At 40.4% G+C, this 24,862-nt stretch overlaps 1 protein-coding gene across 10 annotated transcripts in view; it reads right to left on the minus strand.

Annotated features, from left to right (window-relative positions):
- The window catches only part of kynu (kynureninase), a 161,388-nt gene that overhangs the window by 52,562 nt on the left and 83,964 nt on the right, over window positions 1-24,862 (minus strand). For all 10 annotated transcript variants that reach the window (XR_007956101.1, XR_007956100.1, XR_007956103.1 and 7 more), the window contains one exon: window positions 13,398-13,544. Coding sequence is in view for 6 of the 10 variants with exons in the window: in XM_052013145.1 (XP_051869105.1) it covers window positions 13,398-13,544 (147 nt within the window). In the remaining 4 variants the exon portion in view is untranslated. The remainder of the gene's footprint in view (window positions 1-13,397; window positions 13,545-24,862) is intronic.

The raw sequence follows: 24,862 nt of genomic DNA on the forward strand, positions 1-24,862 counted from the left end.
ATTGTAGGAGTGTATTGTCTTTGAAAATAAAGGGAAATGCTGAAATATTTATAGTTTTTATGAACTTTTTATCACTAAGTAAATCTATAACTTTGCATTGCTCATTATCCTGAAGGCAAAGATTAACTAAGGAGCTTGGATTGGCTGAACAAGGGTCATGTCTGATTGCCTTGAGTGAATTTTTTAAGAAAGTAACATGACTGCCAGAGAGGGTATCACCTACATAGATTTTGGCAAGGCATTTGACAAAATCCTACAAGGCAGAGAAATCATAAAAGTAAAAGCCCATGAGATCCAAAGGATAGCAGTAAGTTGGATCCAAAATTGGCCCCATGGGAAGAAATAAAGGATAATGGTTGAAAGGTGTTTTAGAGACAGGAAGGCTATTTGCAGCAGGTTTCTGCAGGGCTCAGTGTTGATCCTTGAAGAATGTGTCAATGAATTACATTTAAATGCCAGGGATGTGAAGTTTGTAGATGGATATAAAAATTGCCAAGTGGCTGATAGTAAGGAATAAAACTGTCAACTTTGGGAAAAGTAAGGAGGGATGAATGAATTGGTGAAGGGGGCAGAATTAAATCTGGAGAACACTGTGGTTTGGAGAGGGGAAATAAGGCTAGGGAATATACAATAGATGTTGGCATACTGAGATAGTTGGAGGAATGGAGGGATCTAGAAGTGCATGTCCACAGATTCCTGAAAGCACAAAGATGTGTACTTAAGGCAGTTAAGAAGGCATATCTTTAATCACTGAGATAATAAATGTAAGAGCAAGAACGCCATGCTGGAACAATAAAATCACTAATTAAGACTGCTTAGTTCTAGTCACAGGAGGATGTGACATCACCACAGAGTGTTCAGAAGACAAAGCAGATAGTCAGAGTCTTTTTGTCAATGTCAAATACTAGAGAGCAGAGCTCTAAGACGAGAAGGGGAAAGTTTAAAGGAGATTTATACAGGAAGTTTTCTTTTGCACAGAGAGTGGTATGTACCTGGAACACATTGTCAGGGGATGTGGTGGTAGAAGCAGATACGAGAGCAACATTTAAGAGGTATTTAGAGAGGCACATGAACAAGCAGGGAATCGAGGAATATAGACAATGTGCAAGTTAAATCGGCATCATGGTTGGCACAGACACTGTGGGCTGAATGGTCTGTTCCTGTGCTGTACTGTGTTCCATGTTTTAGAGATTTACTAGGTTGTTGCTAAGGGTAGTTATCATCAGAATAAATTTCCACCCTCGACTGCTTACTTCATTCTATGATTGATGGGCATTCTTCACATCCCTTTAGCAGAGTTTAATTTAAAAGTGATTCTCCCCAACTTGATTGCATATCATCTACCAAGGCAATGGACAGTAAAATATGTATTAATAAAAATAGAAAATGCTGGAAAAAACATAGCAGGTCAAGCAGCATCTGTGGGGAGAGAAACAGACTTAATGCTTCAGATTTCTAGCATCTGCAGTTTTTTTTATTTCATTTAGCACAGAAAAACAGTAAACTTCTGACTGTAGAGAAAACTAATTGACAAAATGTCTGGCAATTTGAGAAAACACGGTAAGCCTCCCTAACACTTCTTGGTATTAATTTTCTTGTAAAGAATCACATGGTTATTTCAGAAGCAGAGATATCAGCCATAGAAGGATGAGTCATGAGCAGAGAAACAAAGGACTGCAGATGCTGTAATATCTAGATGAAAAGCACTATGACGCTGGAGGAAGTCAGGACTGAAGAAGGGTCCTGACCCGAAATGTTGACCACCTGCTTTTCTCCACAGATGCTGCCTGGCCTGCTGAGTTCCTCCAGCATCATAGTGTTTTTCATCTGAGTCATGAGCACTATTAACTAAGTGGGTCCCTGCAGATGATTTTTGGAATCTCTGTTCTGAGTCTACCCCTCACAAAACCTTGTAAGAAAGCAGCCTTGCCTCAGAAAACCACTAACACAATGGAAATCTTCATCATAATACAATGGACCACATCTGATCCTAAATCAGCAGGAAGGAGTATATGCAACAGTATTAGATCTTACTTTTTATTACAGTTGAGAACTACTCAGGCAGATAAAGCAGCATACAAATAACTTCATTCGCACTTTACACTGTGGCAGTCCTTTATAAATTGCTATATGAACTAAATCATCCATCTAGGAATACATGCTTAGAAATTCAGGTTCACAACTATTTTTTTCAGGATTTGCTATTAAAATTATTTATGTCTGAAGTAAAACACGATAATAATTATTCCCAGGTCATTTTGCATAATGTTGGACCAGCACAATTAGGGGGTTTGAGACCAGCAAAATGAACAGTCAGGATGACAGCACCAAGGGATGGCAGATCAGGATTTCAGGGCATGGGAATAAAGTATTAGCTGGGTGTGGAGTTGCAGTAATGTTGGGATATCTGTGCACTGTTGAGGGGAAGAGGGTGAATGATAAAGCTAAGTAATTCACTAAGTTGGCAGGTATCTAAGCCCTGGGAAGACCTTGTTATTCCCCAAAATATTTAACAATGTTCTCTCTCAGGACAACATGGTCCAGATTCTGCATTATCTAAAAGGAAGTGAGGAGCATTGTGCAGGGAATAAAATAATCCATCAGAAATCACTTTGAGGCACATCAATGACTCATCCACCTCCTTATTTAGGAAATCAGATTTATAAATACATGTGGAAATAAATTATATAAAGTGAATGCTAAATCTGCCATTAAAATGTGATTTAAAGGTTCTAATGAATTCTGGTAAAAAAAACAATTGATCATCTCCATCTCCAACAGTAGGTCCTCAGGAAGCTGAAAGCTGTTCTTGAGATAACTGTTTCTGGACTTAGATATTGAAGATGTGAAAATGTTTTCTCTTCATTGATTCTTGTTGTCAAAATTTGTGTCCAAGAAATTAACAAGGAGCGAGTTTTTTTTTCTTTCTAGCGTTTGGGATAGCGGCGAGTGACTGCGCGGGCACGTGACGTCACTCGGAAGCGCGCGGGCGATTTAAAAAGCAGACGACCGTATCCAGCGGGCAGCGACGGAGCGGGCAGCAGAGTGAGAGGGAGCAGAGTGGGTTAGGCTTTGGCTCAAGGCACTTCGGCGAGAGTGGGAAAGAGACGAGACAAATAGAGAGGGGGTAAGTTATTAGTTTATTTGTTGAACTCAGTGGTATTCAGCAGTATGCATCTGGGGTTGGTCTTATGTTTGGAGTGTCAGATGTGGGGACCCTGGGAGACAACCAGACTCCCCGATAACTACATCTGCGCAAAGTGCACTGAGATGCAGCTCCTCAAGGAAGGGATTGAGAGTCTGGAGCTGCAGCTGGATGACCTTCGGTTGGTTAGGGAGAGCGAGCAGGAGATAGACAGGAGTTATAAAGAATTTGTAACAGCACCTCAGTGGCAGTCTCCCTCAAAAACCGATATCTCATTTTAGATTCGGTTGGAGAGGATGACCTGATAGAGGAAGACCTCAGCAACCAGGACCTTGGCACCATGCCTGGTACTGTGGTCCAGCGGAGGAAGTGTAATGCAGTGGTTATTGGGGATTCTATAGTAGGGGGTATGGATGGCAGATTCTGCGATACTGACAATGAGTCCCGGATGGTGTGTTGCCTCCCTGGTGCCAGGGTACGGGATATCACGGACCGGGTCCAGAATATCCTGAGGGGAGAGGGTGAGCAACCAGAAGTCTTGGTACATGTAGACATAGGTAGAAAAGGAGAAGAGGTCCTGAAGGAGGAATACAAGGAATTAGGGAGAAGGTTGAGAAGTAGGACCTCAAGGGTAGTAATCTCAGGATTACTACCTGTGCCACGTGTCAATGATAGGAAGAATAGAAAGTTCTGGCAGATGAATGTGTGGCTGAGTGACTGGTGCAGGGGGCAGGGCTTCAGATTTTTGGATAATTGGGATCTTTTTTGGGGGAGGCAAGACCTATTTGCTAAGGATGGGTTGCACCTAAACTGCAAAGGGTCCAATATCCTGGCGGGAATGTTTAATTTAGTAGTAGGGGAGGGTTTAAACTGATCTGGCAGGGGAATGGAAACCAGGATGTTAGGTTACAAGATGCTAAGGTAAGGGAAGAAGTTTATAGAAACAAGTCCAATGAGGATGGCAAGAAGGACAAGCAGGTGAGAAGTCAGGATAATTTGCTGAATAATAGAAGTACAACAAATCAGGATGTTAGGTTACAGAATGTTAGGATAGGGGATGAGGTATATAGGAACATGTCTAAGATAGTATGTAGTGAAGATGGTAAGAAGGATAGACAGGTGGAAAGCCAGGATAATCTGCTGAACAATAGAAGTACAACAAAATCAATAGCAGATACCGGACTAAATGTACTATATTTAAATACACGTAGCATTAGGAATAAAGTAGATGACCTAGTGGCACAACTACAGGTTAATAAATACAACATTGTGGCAATCACCGAGTCATAGATTTATGATGGATGTGATTGGGAACTGAATGTCCAGGGGTACACAGTGTATAGGAAGGATAGGCGGGTAGGCAGAGGGGGAGGTGTGGCCATGATGGTTAGTAGTGATATAAAATCAATAGAAAGGAAGGACATTGGGTCAGAGGAGGTGGAATTCTTATGGGTGGAGCTAAGAAATAGCAAGGGTAAAAGGACAATAGGAGCAGTCATATATAGGCCCCCTAATAGTGGTCAGGAAGTGGACGATAAGTTGCAGTTTGAGATAGAAAAAGCATGCCAGAGTGACAATGTGAAGATAATTATAGGGGATTTTAACATGAAGGTGGACTGGGAAATCCAGCAAGGCAGTAGAACTCAGGAGAGTGAGTTTGAGGAATGTCTAAGGGACGGTTTTCTGGAGCAACTTGTTGAAGAGCCCACCAGGGGATCGGCTGTTTTGGATTGGGTGCTGTGTAATGAACCGGAGGTGATTAGGGAACTTAAGGTAAAGGAACCACTGGGAACCAACGATCACAATATGATTGAGTTCAGTTTCAAGTTTGAGAAGGAGAAGCTGATAACTGGTGTATCGATATTTCAGTGGAACAAAGGAAATTACAATGGTATGAGAGAAGATTTGGCCCAAGTTGATTGGCAGAGTAAGCTAGCTGGAGGGACGGCAGAGGAGAAATGGAAGGAATTTCTACAGGAAATAAGGAAAATGCAGGATAGATATATTCCAGGAAAAAAGAAGGTTTTGAATGGAAAAAAGGCACAAATGTGGATAACGAGAGAGGTGAAGGATAAAATAAAAGCAAAAGGGGCGGCGTACAAAGAAGCAAAAATTAGTGGGAAAACAGAAGACTGGGAAGCTTTTAAAAACCTGCAGAGAGAACCTAAGAAGGTCATTAGGAAAGAAAAGATGAATTATGAAAGGAAGTTGGCGGATAACATTCGAAAGGATACTAAGAGTTTTTTTAAATACATAGGAGCAAAAGAGAGACACGGGTTGATATAGGACCAATTGATAACGGTGCAGGAGGTATTGTAATGGACGATAGAGAGATGGCAGAGGAATTGAATGAATATTTTGCATTGGTCTTCACCGTGGAGGACATCAGCAATGTGCCGGTTAGTCAAGAGACTCACGAAATGGAACTGAGTTCAGTTAAGATTACTAGGGAGAAGGTGCTAGGAAAACTAAATGGGCTAAAGACAGTTAAGTCTCCCGGACCAGATGAGGTGCATCCCCAGGTTCTGAAGGAGGTGGCTTTAGAGATCGCGGAGGCATTGGCGATAATTTTCCAGGAATCGATAGATTCTGGCATGGTTCCGAAGGACTGGAGGGTTGCAAATGTAGTTCCGTTGTATAAGAAAGGTGGGAGGCAGCATAAAGGAAATTATAGACCTATTAGTCTGACGTCAGTGGTGGGAAAATTATTGGAATCTATCCTCAAGGATGGGGTTACGGAATACCCAGAGGCGCAAGGCAAGATAGGTCCTAGCCAACATGGTTTTGTGAAGATAAGATCCGGCCTGACCAACCTATTTTTGTTTTTTGAAGAAATCACAGGTAGGGTGGATAAGGGAGAGGTAGTAGATGTTGTGTATTTAGACTTTCAAAAGGCCTTCGATAAGGTGCCTCACAAGAGACTGATTAATAAGATGAGAGGTCATGGAATTACGGGTAGGATAGCAGAATGGGTGGAGCATTGGCTGGTTGGCAGGAAGCAAAGAGTGGAAATAAAAGGATCTCATTCTGGTTGGTCACCGGTTACTAGTGGTGTGCCGCAGGGGTCGGTGTTGGGGCCGCTCCTTTTTACCTTGTACATCAACGATTTGGATAATGGAATAAATGGTTTTGTGGCTAAGTTTGCGGATGAAACCAAGATAGGTGGAGGAGTAGGGAGTATTGAGGAGATAGAATGGTTGCAGAGGGACCTAGACAGTTTAGGAGAATGGGCAAGGAAATGGCAGATGAGATTCAATGTTGAGAAATGTGCAGTTGTACACTTTGGAAGCAGAAATAAGCAGGCAGATTATTATCTAGAAGGAGAGAAGATTCAAGGTATGGAAGTACAAAGGGACTTGGGGGTACTGGTGCAGGATACCTTAAAGGTTAACCACCAGGTCGGATCAGTGGTAAAGAAAGCGAATGCTATGTTGGCATTCATTTCAAGAGGTATATTGTATAAAAGTAAGGAAGTGTTGATGAGGGTCTACGGGGCACTAGTGAAGCCTCATTTGGAATATTGTGCGCAGTCTTGGGCCCCACATCTTAGGAAGGATGTGCTGACGTTGGAGAGGGTTCAGAGGAGATTTACAAGGATGATTCCCGGAATGAAAGGGCTTACGTATGATGAGTGTTTGTCGGCTCTTGGACTGTACTCACTGGAGTACAGAAGAATGAGAGGGGACCTCATAGCGACATTTAAAATGTTGATAGGAAAGGACAGAGTAGATGTGGCTAGGCTGTTTCCCTTGGTGGGTGAGTCCAGGACCAGAGGGCACAATCTTAGAATTAGAGGGTACAGTTTCAAAACAGAGATAAGGAGAAATTTCTTTAGCCAGAGGGTGGTGAATTTGTGGAACTCCTTGCCACGTACAGCAGTGGAGGCCAGATCAGTGGGGGCGTTCAAGGAAGAGATAGATAGATATCTAAATAGTCAGGGTATCAAGGGATATGGGGATAAGGCCGGAAATTGGGATTAGAATAGTTTTTTTTCTCCCCATTCCCCATTTCTTTTTCCCTTTTCCTTGGAGCAGACTCGATGGCCTGCTTCTGCTCCCTTGTCTTGTGACCTTGTGATCTCATCTGTGTTTTTAGAGGCACTAGCTCCTCTACATCCTCAGGAGGCTGAAGAAATTTGGCACTCCCCCTTTGACCCTCACCAATTTTTATCGAAGCACCATAGAAAGCATCCTATTCAGCTTGGTATTGCAACAACTCTGCCCAGGACCTCAAGAAACTGCAGAGTTGTGGATACAGCTCAATACATCATAGAAACCAGCCTCCCCTCCATAGACTCTGTCTACACGTCTCACTGCCTCAGTAAAGCAGCCAAAATAATCAAAGACCCCACACACCCCGGACATTCTCTCTCCTCCTCCCTCCCATCAGGCAGAAGACACAAAAAACTGAAAGCCCGTACCACCAGACTCAATGACAGCTTCTATCCTGCTGCTATAAGACTATTGAACAGTCCCCTAGTATGATAAGATGGATTCTTGACCTCACAATCTACCTCATTATGGTAGAATGTGCCCCCAGCACATTTTCAGTAACACAAAAAGACGCATTCCACTGTGTGTTTCGATGTACATGTGACTAATAAATAAATATCTTATCATTATTGCCTTGAACCTTATTGTCTGCCTGCACTACACCTTTTCTGTAACTGTAACACTTTATTCTGCATACTATTATTGTTTTCCTTTGTACTACCTCAATGCACAGTTGTAATGAAATGATCTGTATGGATGGTATGAAAAACAAAGTTTTTCACTATAACTCGGTACATGTGACAATAATAAACCAATTTACCAATTTGCCTAAAGAATTTTTTGAATCTGACTGCCATATGATTTCCTTTAAGAGATAACTAATTTTATTTATGGATAGAATCCTTTTTCCACCCCCCTGTCTATTTCAACTATCTACTACTATTTGTGGTATCTTTTTCTTTGCTGAATAATTGTTCTTCAGGTTTTACGTTAAATTACAATACTGAGTCTCTTCAATTTTATAGTCAATCAACCTTACCAGAACTGAAGGAGAGTTTTATTTTAAAATGAACAGATAAAAGGCATCAAAAATCAATTAAATAATAGAAATTCATTGCTAGCGAGGAACGCTGTGGAAATCAACTTGTGTCATTATGCTGATACTTTAGAAAAGATGGAAGCAGGAGAGCATACGAGTCACCACCCAGGGTGAAGTAGAGATATTAATATTAATGTGCTTAGCATATTGTTTTCCTGGAAGAAAATCAAGCTTGGTTAAGTTGCTTAGGTGTTAATTGGACCTGAATAGAAAATGAAGATTGTGCCTTACTGGAGATTTTAACATTCTTGAAACTCTTACACTGATTGAATTAATTTTGCTATTAACCCAAAGTGGCAACCATAAAGTAGTAATTTTAGATACAACTATATAATAAGGTAGATTTTAAGCACATATAGAAAATGAAAGGGTATGTTCAGTGTAAAACTACTGTGTACAGTTGAAAATACATCTCCTAAAAGGTTCAATGTCAAACCTTGCCTCGAGAAACTTGATAATGAGCTTACCCAAACTGGAGTGCCAAGTTATGCTAAGAGTCAAAGAATCATAATCAGCTATTTGATGGAAATCATGCCAAATTAGTTTCAACCATTGTTAAATGTAATAAGATTTTGACACCTAGTGGATCATGGCAACTGTTCAGGGCAGCAGAAATGACATTACATGAGGATAAACAGCAGCAGCTTAATACAAAAACATTTTAACCTAACTCAGCTGCTGGGAAAGTGACAGAGTCATTTTGAATTGGATGTCTGATTTTTCTTTACAGGTCAGTTATAAGATGTATGGTTAATCTGGTGAAAATGGCTAAAATAATAGTTTGCAAGATTTTACAAATGTAACTTAACTTACTTTTAGACTTCACACCCCAAAAGAAAATCAAAGAATGTAGCTTTGTGGTCTGCAATGCCACTTTCAGGAAATATCACTTGGTATATTTTACGATTCTTGCTGGAAAGAAGCATTGCCTGAAGAGTATTTTATATCTAAAATTAACCAACAATTCAGCTTGATTTTTGCTGATTTAAAAAGACGTCAGATTTTCTAAGGAATTATAATGATTATTTCACTTTCACAGATGGCATTGCCACCTTGTTGTAATGATATTAAAAATATGTAGTGCTTACTTTGAAACCTAAGCAAAATATGTCATGCACCCACTGAGTGTTGTGTTTATCCACTAATTAGACATTTTGTCATAATTCAACTGTTTAAGTCATTAGCAGGTCCAGCATTTCTTGCCCATCCTGGTTTCCTACTACAATTCTCACTCATTTCTTCAACACCTGCAGTTCCTATGGTGAAAGTACTCTTATAGTGCTGTTAAATAGGGGTGCCAGGGTATTGATGGTGAGATAATACTGATAGAAGGGTGTATGTATTACAAGGAATTACAAAAGGTAGTGTTCCTGCTGCCCTTCTATGTGATTTAAGTGGTTTTGATAGATAAGTAAACCTTGGTAAGGGCCTGATGGAAAAGCAGTTAGTGTTCCCGGGACCTGGGTTTAATCCAGACCTTATCCGTGTGGAATTTGCATATTGTCTCTGTGATTGTGTGGGTTTCTGCTGGGTGCCCCAGTTACCTCCCACATCACAAAGATGTGCTGGCAGGTTAATTGGTGGAAAGGATGAATATTTAGGCTGCTGAATCATTGAGGCTGCACTCGTCCAGGCAAATGAAGCATAATCCACCCCACTCCTGACTGCAGTGCAGAAGATAGAACAATTCTGGGGGATTCAGTTTATAATTACTTGGCATAGAATGATGAAACTCACAGAATGGGGAAGCAAAGTTAAGGTATGAAAAAACAATGGCATATAAAATCAAAGAAAATCCAAAGTTGTTTTACAAGTACATAAAGAACAAGAGGATAACTAAGGGAAGAAGAAGGTCTATAATGGACCAAAGAAATAAACTGAGTGTTGAGACAGAGAGTAAGGATGAGGTTCATTATGAATAATGTGTGACTGTCTTCACTAAAAAAGGAAATGATGCTAATTTTTAGTGAAGATAAACAAGTGCAAAATACTGGACTTTTAGATCACAAAAGAGGACGTATTAAGGAGCTCAGCATCTTTGAAAATGGATAGGTGATCAGACCCAGATGAAACATAGAGACACAAGAGACTACAGATGCTGCAAGCTGCAGCAACAAACAATCTGCTGGAAGAACTCAGTGGGGCAAGCAGCATCAGCGGGGGGAAAGGAATTGTCAATATTTGGGTCAAGACCTGCATCAGGATTGTTTGTTGCTCCATATGAAGTAAAACCCAGGCTGTTAAAAGAAATGAGGGAGCAGATTGCAGAGGCTCCAAGTACAAGTTTCAATCCTATTTGGCTGCAGGAGAGGTCTCAGTGGATTAGAGGACTGCTAGCCTTGTACCACTGGCTAAAAAGGGAGGAAAATATAAATTAATTAATTAATTACAGACTAATTAGTTTAACTTCAGTGGTGGGCAAATTATTGGAATCCATTCCAAGAAACAGCATAAACATTAGTTTAAAAATGTGCATATTAATTAGTGCAGTCAGTGTGGATTTGTGGAAGGAAGATCATGTCTGAACAACTTGTTTGAAGTCTTTAAGAAATTGAGAGTCAATGGGGGCAATGTGTTTGATGTAACCTGTGTGGTCTTTAGCAAGTTGTTTGGCAAGGTCCCAAATGGTAGGCTGATCAAAAATAGAATCAATGGAGATATCAATAGAGGGGTTATAACGACATACAAAATGCTTTCCTTCATCACCCAAAACATAACAGCAGGGAGATTATACCAGTTTGGCCACAGTTTGGGTACAACATTTTGTTCTAGTCACCACATTACAGGAAGGATGTGACAGCAGGACAGAGGGTGTAGAGACTAACAAAGGTTTTGCCAGGACTCAGAAGCGTTAGTTCTCATGGAGTTGTATAGGAAAAAAATGGACCCTTTGGCCCACCTCACCCATGCTAATCTTTTTGCCCATCTAATCCTATTTGCCTGCATTAGGTTCATATTCTTCTCTGCCTAAAGTGTGTGTACCTTTGTCTAAAGAAAGGTTGGATAAGCTAGGGATATTTTCTTTGAAACCAAGGAGGCTACAATGAGACTTATTTGAAGTATATATAATTATGAAGAAACTAGATGGAGTAAATAGTAAAGAATGAAATGTACTGTTTTTCTTTATCAGAGGGGTCAAAACTCTGTAAATTTTGTTTCAGAGTAATTGATAAGCTTATGGGCAGAATGAGGATTTATTTTTACCCAGAGGGTAGTTCACATCTGGAACTCACTGCCTGAAAGGGAAGAAATGGCAGAAGCACTCATCAAGCTGTATATGAATATGTATTTGAAAAGCTCTGATCTGAAGTTTATGGACCTAATGCTGGTAGATGGGATTAAACTGGGTGGCTTGTTTTTAACTAGCACAAACAGAATGTGCTCCTAATGTGAAGAGCATGTTCTATGATTCTGTATGAGATGGAATCTTGCAGCCACAAAATGGGAAGCTCAGCTGAATGGTATGATGGGAAAAAGAAGCTAACAGTGAAAATGCTGATGCATTCACCCTGCACATAGAAAGAAAATAGTTAGCAAAGAGGAGATAAGGGATTGCTGGTATCTTGCAAAGTCAACAGATATTCACTAATACCCAAAAGACAAAGACAAATAGGCAAAAAGTAACTGATAAAATATCAGATTAGGCTAGATGAGAACATTGGAAATTAGCTGAAGCAAGGGAAGGGTAGAAACCTGATGAATGAGTCTGCCAGATTGTTGGAAGTGCACTAAAATAACACCTGTCCCTTTGTAATGCCAGGTGAGAAACAACCGATTGAATTCATTAGCAGCTAAACCATCAAATAAGCCACTATTCCAAGAAGCTTGGGGGAAATAAAGAATATCACCAATACACTACCAGGACATCTTGCAACAGACCTGACATAAAGAGTCTCCAAAATTAGTGCTTGACCAACAATTCTGTTTTGATTTCAGATTTCCAGCATCTATACGGCTGAATAAAGTGCAAGCTACAGAAGTGAAAAACAGGGTGCTCTCTCAATCCTGTATCAGAACAGTGGCATAAACCTTTGTGCCTAGACTCTGGAGTGGAAATTGAAATTAGAATCTTCTGCTGCAGAAGTGAGAGTGCCAGCAACTGAGCTACAACTTACATTGCTGCAAACTGACAACTCCATTGTGACAATATATTAGGTGGAAGCTTATGTAATTTTCATATGACTCGCAGCTTGTGTTCTGTCAGGTTAAATGAAATTACTCTTTCTGTAGTGAATGCTGAGTCCTGAAGTAACTAAGGTGATTCTTGTTCTCTAGGTAACCATCTGGAAAGAAGTCAGAACAATGTAGTGGATGAGGAAGATAATTGAAATACCAACATTACGCCGTGTATTTACTGTAACTATGTGGCTGATCTTCAAGGTCTGCTCAAAATAAGCATCCAGCGACCTTCCCCTGTTGCCTGCCCTGTGGCTCATTTTGTTTTGGGCTACATTTGTAAACGAGTGCCTCATTTAAGCTTGCCAGTTGCGATCACCTATCTTCCATGCTAAGCTGGCAATGTTAGATCTCAGGAAGGTGCTTTCAACTGGCCAGCATCGGGCTAGATTGTTCCTGCATGTTTGACTTTTGAATAGCCTGCAATATTCAATGCTTAGCAAAAATGAGCAAGATGTGCACAGCAGATAACTCCAAGCTCCAATCAAAAGGATGGCCCTTTCCCAACCCCAGTGATTTTCTAATGTTGGCTGGCCATTTTACAGCAAAAACAGAAGGTTGGCATTTGAAAAGTGCTGCCTATCTTTTTCAAGATGGGAGGTTGTTCTATAAATACAGACATTCATCCAAGTGCCTCTTAAGTGACTTGCTTGACTACCTTAATATCCCTTTTTTTGTTTGAAACTTTTCTCTGATATCCTCAGATGATCTTTGAAGATCATTCACACAGTTTATACCACTAAGCTGCTTTTCAAAAAACTAATTTCCAGACTGCTAAATCCATTAGGTGACTTTCTGTAACAGGAATCAACCTGCCTCCTTGTAGTATTCATTGTGACCTTTTACCTCCTGTCTCCTTTACTATACAATGATATATGTCGGTATTCCAATATCTACCCACAATGTAACTATTTTTTATTCCCTTTCAGATGCTAATTTATCTATTATTCTCAGTTTCAATATTGTGTTGATCTGTTCAACTCACCTTAGCATGCCCTGCTCTTGTTATTGAAACAATGTCAAAAAGCTGTCCAGTGTAATATTGCACTCCGCTGAACAGGATCACAGCAATACTGTCACCTTCCTTTTCTATTGTAGATAAAATATCTTCTGTTTGCAGATTCTCTTCACCCTGGAAGCAAATGATTGATCATGTATTTTTAAATACAAAATGCAATGAATGTAATTATAGTTCTTACAAACAGGGAATATTATCTGAAGAATATGTTTTGATTCAATGTGCATGAAGGCGCTGTCCTTTAATAAGACTAGATTTCAATACAATTCTAAAAACTGTTTTGTAAAACTTCCAAATTCTTAAAAAAACACAGCATTCACAGTTTTTAAATATCATTGTTTTTTTCTTTAAATCAAATATTTATCTCCTCTAATCTAATCAAATAAATAGCTAATATTTATGGTGCATTGACAAAAATATTTCATTTTCAAAATAAAAGAAACTGCTTTGCACTTCACTCTTTAAAAAGTACTTCACACCTCATGTTAAGCAAAAGTCTACATACCTTATTTTGAACCTTTGTTGCCAAGGAGAATATATCAGTGGAAATTTCATATTGTTGACCTCAAGAATGACAGGGCAATCATTGAATTATCTTTACCCATATTGTGTAACAGGAATCATGAAAAGTGAATTTGAAGTTTATGACAAGAACATTCTTAATTTCCTTCCTTACCAAGTCCAAGCGCTTGTGGCCCATGTAAGTCGTTCGATTTTGATGGACAAATGTGTTTTTTTATGTAATTCAGTTAGTTAATTCTCAAAATTTAAAGAACTAAACATTTATTTGAAATGGTTCTGACTATGGTATCTAACTACTTTGTAATGTATGAACAAAGACTGAATAGAACAGAATTTATAATGGGTTTAAAGAAACAACCATTTTGTGAAACTAAGAGCCCAACTGCTAAAGGTTGTAGACTTACTATCAGCTGATTACAAAATAGAAACATAATGCTCAATGGAATGCAAATAATGATATCAATGGCATTACTATGAACATTACAAATCATTAAATTACCAATAAAATTATAACTGTTTCACAGAATCATAGACATTTAAGGAATAGAAGGAATTGTGTGGTGCATCAATGCCAATCAAAACCAAACTATCCAGGTTAATCATGCTTCACAGCTCTTGGTCCATTTTGTTGATGGCTTTGTCACTTTAAGTGCCATCTGAATACTGACTAGGTGTCCTGAAATTTCTGCCTTTGCCACTCTTTCAGGTCCCACCCTCAGGGTAAAAACAAAGACCTCTTTATTCAATATAATTCTTATACCAATCACAAATCCCTGTCCTCTGGTTACTGACTTCTTTGCTAAGGAAAGTGGATCCTTCTTATCAATTCCATCTGGGTTTCTCATATTCTTAGACACTTCAATTAAATATTCTCTCAGCTTAAAAGCAAAACAATCCCAGTCTTTCCTCATAACTAAAATTCTATAGTCTTGGCTAAGTCTTTGTTGTGTGTATTATGCCATTTCGAATAAATCACATAATTTCTGCACTGTAATGTCCAGAACTGTACCTAGTATTCTGGCTGTGATGTAATTAATGCCTTAGACAATTCCAGCACGAGGTCTCTGCCCTTAGATGTTATGCTTTGGGAAACAGAGGGAAAGTATCCTATGTGCTTTCTCAATTATCTTATCAACTTGTCCTGCATGTCAAGGACCCTCTTCCACTTCATCAATAGCCTCTCGCATCCATAGCTCAGCACATCACGAAAACCAGCCTCCCCTCCATGGACTCTCTCTACACCTCTTGCTGGCTCGGTAAAGCAGCCAGCATAATCAAAGGCCCCACCCACCCCGGACATTCTCCCTTCTCCGCTCTCCCATCAGACAGAAGATACAAAAGCCTGAAAACACATACCACAGGCTCAAGGACAGCTTCTATCCTGCTGTTATTAGACTACTGACTGGTCCTCTGGTATGATACCATGCACCCTTGACCTCAAATCTACCTTATCATGGCCTTGCACCTATTGTCTGCCTGCACTGTCCTTTCTCCGCAACTGTCACACTTTATTCTGATGTAATGAAATGATCTGTACGGATGGCATGAAAAACCAAGTTTTTCACTGCACCTTGGTACATGTGACAATTATAAACCAATTTAACATTTTTGTGTATTTCCTTGCCTTCAGCAAGTACATTACCAAATTCATTATTTGCAATTTACTACTCATTTTACCAGTCATTTATGTCATGTTGTTAGTTTTCATACTGCCTTTGAAATATTAAATACAGTTGCTTGATCTCACAGAGCCAACTTGTTAGTTTTAGCGCTGAAAGAAGAAACTTCAACAGCTGCTCAAGAATAACATCCAAGAACAGTGTATGTAAGGTCCTTAATTTTATTTCAAAGGAAGAAAGAGAATTGGAATAACTAGGAAGGGCTAAAGAAAAGAACAAACAACAAAGAGAAAGATTTTGCTGGGTAGTGGAGACGAAAGGAGATAGGACTGGATGATTTGAGAAAAAAAAGCACAATTAACTAGGGAACTAGGTTGCTGGAGAATAATGAAGATAAGGTAATTAGGTGAATAGTAAGATCGCAAAACAGAATTCATGCAACTGGCATTGACGTGTTGATTTATGGAAGACATTTGATGGGGGCTGTTAAGGCAACTTTTGAAGTACTCATTGTGGGAGATGATAAATTGTGTATGAGCACCTCAGTAACACAGGGGCAGGTAGATCCACAGGTGGACAGTGAACTTGGAGATGGTATGACAGGAGTGAGTGTCACACCATCTCCAAAATACACTCACTTGTTCCACTTTCAAGCATCATTTAAATTTGAATGCTGGTATCTGACTGTATCACTCGTCCACCTGTGACAATGACTTAGCTTGTTTGTTCTGCCCCACGTCACCACCTTTCTTTTCTTTTCTAACAGTGAGTGAAGGACAAGGCCAGCCTGATCTGCCAGGCATGTTTTTCCGTTCTGTAATTCACAACATCCACATCTGTCTCTGTTCTTTGATTGGTAAATTGGTTTATTATTGTCACTTGTACCAAGGTACAGCGAAAAACTTGTTTTGCATGCCATCCACACAGATCATTTCATTACAACAGTGCATTGAGGTAGTACAAGGTAAAACAATAACAGAATATAGTGTTACAGTTACAGAGAAAGGGCAGTGCAGGTAGACAATAAGCTGCAGGGCCACAACAATGTAGATTCTAAGGACAAGAGTCCATTTTATCAAATGAGGGGACTGTTCAATCCTCTTATAACCATGGGATAGAAGCTGTCCTTGAACCTGGTGGCATGTGCTTTCAAGCTTTTGTATCTTCAGCCTGATGGAAGGGGGGGAGAAGAAAGAATGTCCAGGGCGGGTGGGTCTTTGATTATGTTGGCTGCTTTACCAAAGCAGCGAGAAGTGTCGACAGAGCCCATGGAGGGGAGGCTGGTTTCTGTGATGCACTGAGCTGTCTCTATAACACTCTGCAGTTTCATGTGGTCACGGGCAGAGCAGTTGCCATACCAAGCCATGATGCATCTGGAATGGATGTTTTCTATGGTGCATTGATAAAAATTGGTGAGGGTCAAAGGGGACGTGCCACATTTCTTTAGCTTCCTGAGGAAGTAGAGACACTAGTGAGATTCTTGGCCGTTGTGGCTACGTGGTTGGATCAGGACAGACCATTGGTGATGTTCACTCCTAAGAACTTGAAGCTCTCAACCCTCTCGACCTCAGCACTGTTGCTGTAAACAGGAGCTTGTGCACTGCCCCCCCCCACCTGAAGTCAGTGACCAGCTCTTTTGTTTTGCTGACATTGAGGGAAAGGTTGTTGTCATGACACCATGTCACTGAGCTGTCTATCTCCTTCCTGTACTCTGACTCATCATTATTTGAGATTCGGCCCACAATGGTTGTATCATCTGCATATTTGTAGATGGAGCAGAATCTGGCCACACAGTCATGAGTGTATAGTGAGTAGAGTAGGGGGCTGAGGATGGAGCCTTATTGGGCAGCAGTGTTGAGAATAATCATGGCGGAGGTGTTGCTGCCTATCCTTACTGATTGTGGTCTGTTGGTCAGAAGTGAAAGATCCAATTGCAAAGCAAAGTTTTGAGTCCCAGGTCCAGGAGCTTGTAGATGAATTTGCTTGGAATTATAGTATTGAAGGCAGAGCTGTAATCAATAAACAATAGTATAATGTAGATGTCTTTACTGTCCAGATGCTCCAGAGATGAGTATGGAGCAGGCAGATGGCGCTCGGCTGTGTTCTCGCTCTCTAACTGCTCCCATTCATTCATTGACCAGATAGCCCTGTATACAACTTATCCCCATGGTCACCCCAGTTTTACTGTATTAGAGACATCCCACCGCCCCACCTACTTGCAACTGAACGAACTTCTTTTGTCTCCTTCCCGGTTCTGACGAAGGGTCTTCAACCTGAAACGTTGACTCTGTTTCTCTACCTACAGATGTGACCTGACCTGCTGAGTACCTCCAGCATTTTCTGTTTCATTAATTCCTGATCAAATTTTGTACATAACAGACTACTGCCTGTTCAAAGACCTTGTTTTGGAAAGTGACCTATTTAAAACCAAGGTACAGTTCCATTCTGGAAGATAGCAGCAAGATTTTATTTACAGATAAATGAATTGGAAGAAGACTTCCATTTTCACAATCTTCCTGAAGGCACTAATCAAATAGGTTAGGACAATGAGGAATGTTCTATTTTTGTATAAGTGGAGGGAAGATTTCACGAAAAATAAATACAGAAATAGCTGAATGTACTCATTTAGTCAGGAAACATCTGTAGGCAGAGTAACAGTATTAATAATGAAAGGTCATTGATCTAAAACATTAACTCTGTTTCTCTTTCCAGAGATGCTGCCTGGCCTGAGGAGTATTTCCAGTGCTTCCTGTTTATATTTCAGAATATAAAAGCAAGGATATAATGCTGAGTCTTTATAAGGTGTTGGTCGGACAATGGAGTATCGTGAGCAGCTAGACCCCATATCCAAGGAAGGATGTGCTGGCATTGGAGAGGGTCCAAAGGAGGTTTACAAGAATGATCCTGGGAATGAAAGGGCTAACGTATGAGGAGCATTTGATGGCTCTGGACCTGTTCTCACTGGAGTTTAGAAGGATGAGGGAGGATCTCATTGAAACCTACTGAATATTGAAAGGCCTGGATAGAGCTGACGTGGCATTAGTGGGAGAGTCTGGGACCAGAGGGCACAGACTCAGAATAGAAGGGCGTCCCTTTAGAACAGAGGTGAGGAGGAATTTCTTGAGCCAGTGTATAGTGAATCTGTGGAATTCATTGCCACAGACGGCTGTGAAGGCCAAGTCATTGGGTATATTTAAAGCAGAGGTTGATAGGTTCTTGATGAGTAAGGGCATCAAAGGATATGGGGAGAAGGCAGGAGAATGGATTGGAGGAGAAAATAAATCAGCCATGATTGAATGGCAGAGCAGGCTCAATGGGCTGAATGGCCTAATTCCGCTCCTATGTCTTATGAACCCCTTATTTTCAACATTTGCAGTACTTTGCTTTTGGATCTGGATGCAAAGACAGTACAAGAGGAATCAAGTTGCTAAAAGCTAATCATTTCTTCATCACTCTCAAAAACTCTAGTAGTGATCACTCTCAACATTTTCCCTTCCTCAGAACACTGAACAATTCTATCCCTGTGTGATACAACTTCATTGGTATTGGTATTGGTTTATTATTGTCACTTGTACCGAGGTACAGTGAAAAACTTGTCTTGCATACCAATCGTACAGGTCAATTAATTACACAGTGCAGTTACATTGACTTAGTATAGAGTGCATTGATGTAGTACAGGTAAAAACAATAACAGTGCAGAGTAAAGTGTCACAGCTACAGAGAAAGTGCAGTGCAATATGGTGCAAGGTCACAACAAGGTGGATTGTGAGGTCATAGTCCATCTCATTGTATAAAGGAACCGTTCAATAGTCTTATCACAGTGGGGTAGAAGCTGTCCTTAAGTCTGGTGGTACGTGCCCTCAGGCTCCTGTATCTTCTACCGGATGGATCATAACCAACCTCTAATACTCCTTTAAACACTATAATACTCCTTTAAACACTATCTTGTGATCTTTCTCTCTTTTCTAAGCATCCAATGGAATATTTGAAGTCCAGTCATTGACATTATTTGAGCAAACATGAGAACTAATGTTCACACAACAGCATGCTAGAATGAGCAGCAAGACCATTCTGTTACTATTGTTGAGGTGTCAATATTGCCCAGGACAGAAGAAAAAGTCCACTCTTTTTGTTGAACAGTGCCGTGAAATATTTTATCTTCACTTGAACAGGTGAATATGGAAGAGCATTTAAAGGGAGGCTAGATAAGCAGATGAGGGAGAAGGGAATAGATAAAGCAGATAGATTTAAATGAGGAAAGATGGGAGGATATTCAGTGGTGTATCATTGATGACATGGATTTGTTGGCATTGAATAGCTTCTTTCTGTGTTCTAATCCTCCAGCAACTGAGTCAATGGCACTAGCTTGGTAGGGGTAAGCTGCACCGTAATAAAGCACACAAAATAGGGCCATCTTTTGACTCCAAAGGTAACCTAGAATTACTCATTAAGTACTTCATAGAAACATCACAGCCTTAGATTTTCCTTTATTAAATTCATTTGCAGGAGTTGAACCAATAATAGAAACAAAATGTCTCTTCTGCCTACTCATTTTACCAGGATAGCTCAATGCAGTTACCCACCTTACACTGATCTGAGAAGGAAAATATGTGAAAACATTGGCACCTTAGCGCTAAGCCTATTTTTATGTCTTTTGGAATTATATTGCAGCACTTATCATTTGCAATAACAGAGGTGGTCCAACATTAGTTTTTACAGAATGGGATCAGAAGCAGGAATTGAGTTTAACTTTTCATTCATAGAGTCATACAGCATGGAAACAGGTCATTTGGCCACCATGTCCACACCAACCAGTGGGTAGTCATCTGTATTAACCCATCTTCCAGCACTTGGCCTGTAGCCTTCAATGCCTAGATAATTTAAATGCTCATCCAGACATTTGTTAAATGCTCTGCGCCACTCTGCTTCCACCACTCTCTCTTATGGTGCATTCTAGGTACTCACTGCCCTCTTGGTGAAAAAGGTCCATCTTAGATCCCCTACAAATCCCTTATCCCATACCCAAAATCTACGTCCTCTACTTTTAGTCATCTCTGATAAGGGGAAATTTTTTCTGCAGTCTATTCTATCTGTACCCCTCATAATTTTTATATACCTCAATCATGTCCCCTCTTAACCTCTTCTTCTCCAGGGAAAACAGACCTAGCCTCTCCAGTCTCTCCTTATAAATGAAGCATTCTGTCCCAGGCAACATCCTGATGTATCTCCTCTGCACCCCCTCCACATCGTTCCTATGGTGTGGTGACCAAAATTGCACACAGTACAGTAAATCTATGTTTTATAGCATTGGAGCATAACCTCCCTGTTCTTGTCTTCAGTGCCCCAAATGATAAAGGGCAATATCTCACATGCCTTCTTACCTGCGTTGCCACCTTTAACGGATCTTTGGACTTGCATGCCAAGGACCCTATGTTCCTCAATATTCCCTAGGTACTTAACAGTCATGGTATATGTCCCAGCTTCATTAGTACTCCCAAAATTCATCATCTCACATTTATCAGGATTAAGTACCATCTGTCATTTCTCAACCCATTTCACCAATACATCAATATCACTCTATAGCCTAAGACTACGCTCCACACTGTCAACAACTCCACCAATCTTCATGTCATTTGCGAACTTACTGATCATGCCTCCGACATCCACATCCAAATCATTCACATATATTACAACAGCAAGGGTTCCAGCACCGATCCCTGTGGAGCACCACTAGTCACAGGAATCCAATCACAAAAACAACTACCTACCATCACCCTCTGTCTCCTATTGCCAAGCAATCTCCCATGTGGACCTTGAAGGCCTTAAGGATGACTACTGCACTGCCCTCATCAATATACTTTGTCACCTTCTCAAAAAATTCAGTCAGATTGGTCAGACAAGATCTTCCCTTGACAAAACCTTGCTGGCCATCTCTGATTGGTCTTTGCCTCTCTAAGGAATTATTAATCCTGTCCCTCACAATATTTTCAATTATCTTCCCTACTACTGATGTTAGGCTTACAGGTCTTTAATTACCAGACTTTTCTCTCCTGTCCTTCTTGAAAAGAGGAACCACATTTGCCATCCTCCAGTCATCTGGTACCTCACTTATGCAAGCAAAGATTTAAATATCTCAGCCAAAGGCCCTGCAAATTCTAGCCTTGCCTCCCATGGTGGCTTGGCATAACTGGGGATTTATCCACTTTTAAGCCTGCTGAGCTATTGAGTACCTCCTCTTTATTTATGGAGACTTGCATGAGAATTTCACCTTCCCCTTCACTGAGTTCTCTAACTACACCATCTGTTTCCTTTGAGAATACCAACGAAAAGTATTCATTACTGACCTCACCTATACCTTCTAGCTCCATGTATAGTTTGCTTCTGGTTTTCCCTAATGGGCTCTACTCTTTCCCTGGTTATTTTTTTGTCCTTAAAGTATTTCTAAAATGCCTTCAATTTTACCTTAATCCTGTCTACCAGCGATCTTTTATGCCCTCTCTTTGCCTTCCTGATTTCCTTAAGCATCACTTTTTTTTTTATATTCTAGATGGGCCTCTCACAACTTTAGTTCTCAGTACCTGCTATGTGGTTCATTTTCTTCTCCTTACCCAACCCTTGATATCCAGGTTTCCCTATACTTGTTACCTTGACTTTCATCCTGACAGAAACACGTTGGCCATGCACTCTCACTATTTCTCCTTTGAATGCTTCCCACTGTGCAGATATAGAATTACAAACAAGTAGATGCTCCTCGTCTACCCCTGTTACGTACCATCTTATTTTAATAAAATTGGCTTTCCCTCAAATTTACTACCTTTATTCCTGGTCTAATCCTACCTTTTTCCATAACTATTTTGAAATAGACAGAGTTATGGTCACTATCTCTGAAATGCTCCTCCACTGACATTCCCTCCACCCGACTGGCTACATTTCCCAAGACAAAATCCAGTAGTGCTCCTTCCCTCATTGGTCTATCTACATATTGTGTCAAAGACTCTACTGGACACATTTCAAAAATGTTGCCCTCTCTGAGCCTTTTACACCAAAGCAATTCCAGTTAATATTTGGGAAACTGAAACTCCTAGTACTATAAACCTATTTTCATCATAGCTCTCCTCTATTTGACTCTACCTGTTCCTCGTTGACTGTTACATGGTCTATAATACATCTCCAAAGTGACAACACCCTTTTTGTTCCAAATCTCTAACCATATGGCCTCATTTGATGAGCCTTCTAAGATATTCTCCCTCAATACTGACGTAATACATTCTTTGACTAACAGTGAAATGCCACCACCTCTTTTACATCCCCCTATGTCTCGCTTGAAAGTTCTACAACCCAGGATACTGAGCAGCCAGTCCTGCCCATCTTTCAACTATGTCTCAGTGATGCAACAATGTTGTAGCGTCGAGTATTATGTATAGATCTATCTGATCACCACACTACAGGAAGGATGTGGTAGCAATAGAGAGAGTGCTGGTGAGATTCACCAGGATGTTACAAAGTGAGGTTGAATAGTCTAAGTTTATTTTCACTGGAACATAAGAGGCTGAGAGGAGACCTAATGGAGATTTAGAATATTTTCTAAATTATGAGGGGCATAGATAGGATACATAGTCAGAGTCCTGTTCACAGTGCAGGGTAGTCTACGACTGGAGCACATGGGGAGGGAAGAAATTTAAAGGAGATCTGAGGGGCAATTTCTTCACACAGACGGTCAGAATCAGAATCAGATTTATTTTTACTGACTTATATGATGTGAAATTTCAGGCACGGTAGTGTAACGGTTAGTGTAACGCTACTACAGCACCAGTGACCCAGGTTCAACTACCACCACTGTCTGTAAGGAGTTTGTACGTTCTCCCTGCGTCTGCGTGGGTTTCCTCCGGGTGCTCCAGTTTCCTCCCACATTCCAAAGACGTACGGGTTAGGAAGTTGTGGGCATTCTATGTTGGCACCGGAAGCATGGCGACACTTGCGGGCTGCCCCTAGAACATTCTACGCAAAAGATGCATTTCACTGTGTGTTTCAATATACATGTGACTAATAAAGATACCTTACCTAAAAAAAAATTGTTGCTTTGCGGCAGCAGTATAGTGTGATGGTGATGGTTATCTGGAATGAGCTGCCGGAGGAGGTCATTGTGGCATATACAATTACAATGTTTAAAGAGCATTTGGATAGGTCCTTGGGTAGGAAAGGCATAGAGCGGTATGGGCCAAATACAGGCAAATGGGATCAGCGTAGATAAATATCATGGTCAGCATGGCCGAGATGGGCTAAAAGGGCCTGTTTCTATGCTGTACAATTCTATGATTCTATGGTTACTATTAAAGGCACTGCTCTAGTTAAGTACGTACTGTTTACCTGGTACCACAGGCCAGTACAGGTCACTTGCAGCTGACCACAAATCTTGGACCAAACTACCGCATTTTGTTACACTGTAACAACTAAGAACCCTCCACCATCAGATTTCTGAACAGTCCATAAACTCACGAACACTACCTTATTATTCCTTTTCTTTGCACTGTTTATTTATTTTGTACTTTATAAGAATTTTTATGTCTTTGCACTGTATTGCTGCTGCTAAACAACTAACTTCACATCATCTGATTCTGATCTTATTTTGGTTATCAAATATATTTTTACACAATATCCTCTCAATTGTATTAATATTGTGGTATTCCAAATAAATAGTTATGTAAAACCCTGTAGAACAAAATTTTCCTGTGCTTTTGCAGATTATCTGGGGCTGTACGAGAAAGTGTTAGGAACATAACAAATCTTTGGAAGCTGTGGCACTCAATGCTTGACAGGTAAGGTCACTGTGTGCTCACTACTGCAGTCATAGGATATTTCTGTTCTCTTTGTGCTTGTTAAATAATACAGTTTGAGTACCACTAAATGGGCTGCGGGCCATGGTTATACAACCCAGCAGTCATGATTTATTCTCTCAAAAATACAACAATAGCAATAAGGTTATATTTCATTCCACAATACATTAGCTGGAGTGTGTTCAGTTAAAATTTAGTATTCTAGAACTGGTACAACATATTGTTGACAAAATTTAGACCGAGTCCCATAATGTTTTCTGGTAACATTTTCTAGCATTTCCATTGTAAGGAGAGATTGGATAGGCTTGATGTTTTCCTTGGAGTAGAGGAGGCCAGGGGTGACTCAGAGAGGCAGATAAAATTTTGAGGGGGTAGGTAATCTTTTTCCTATGGTGGGGGTGTCTGAGACATAAGTTTAAGGTAAGAGATAAAAGGTTTAGAGGAGATCTGAGGGGGA

The sequence above is a fragment of the Pristis pectinata genome, chromosome 1 (assembly GCF_009764475.1).
Source record: "Pristis pectinata isolate sPriPec2 chromosome 1, sPriPec2.1.pri, whole genome shotgun sequence".
NCBI lineage: Eukaryota > Metazoa > Chordata > Chondrichthyes > Rhinopristiformes > Pristidae > Pristis > Pristis pectinata.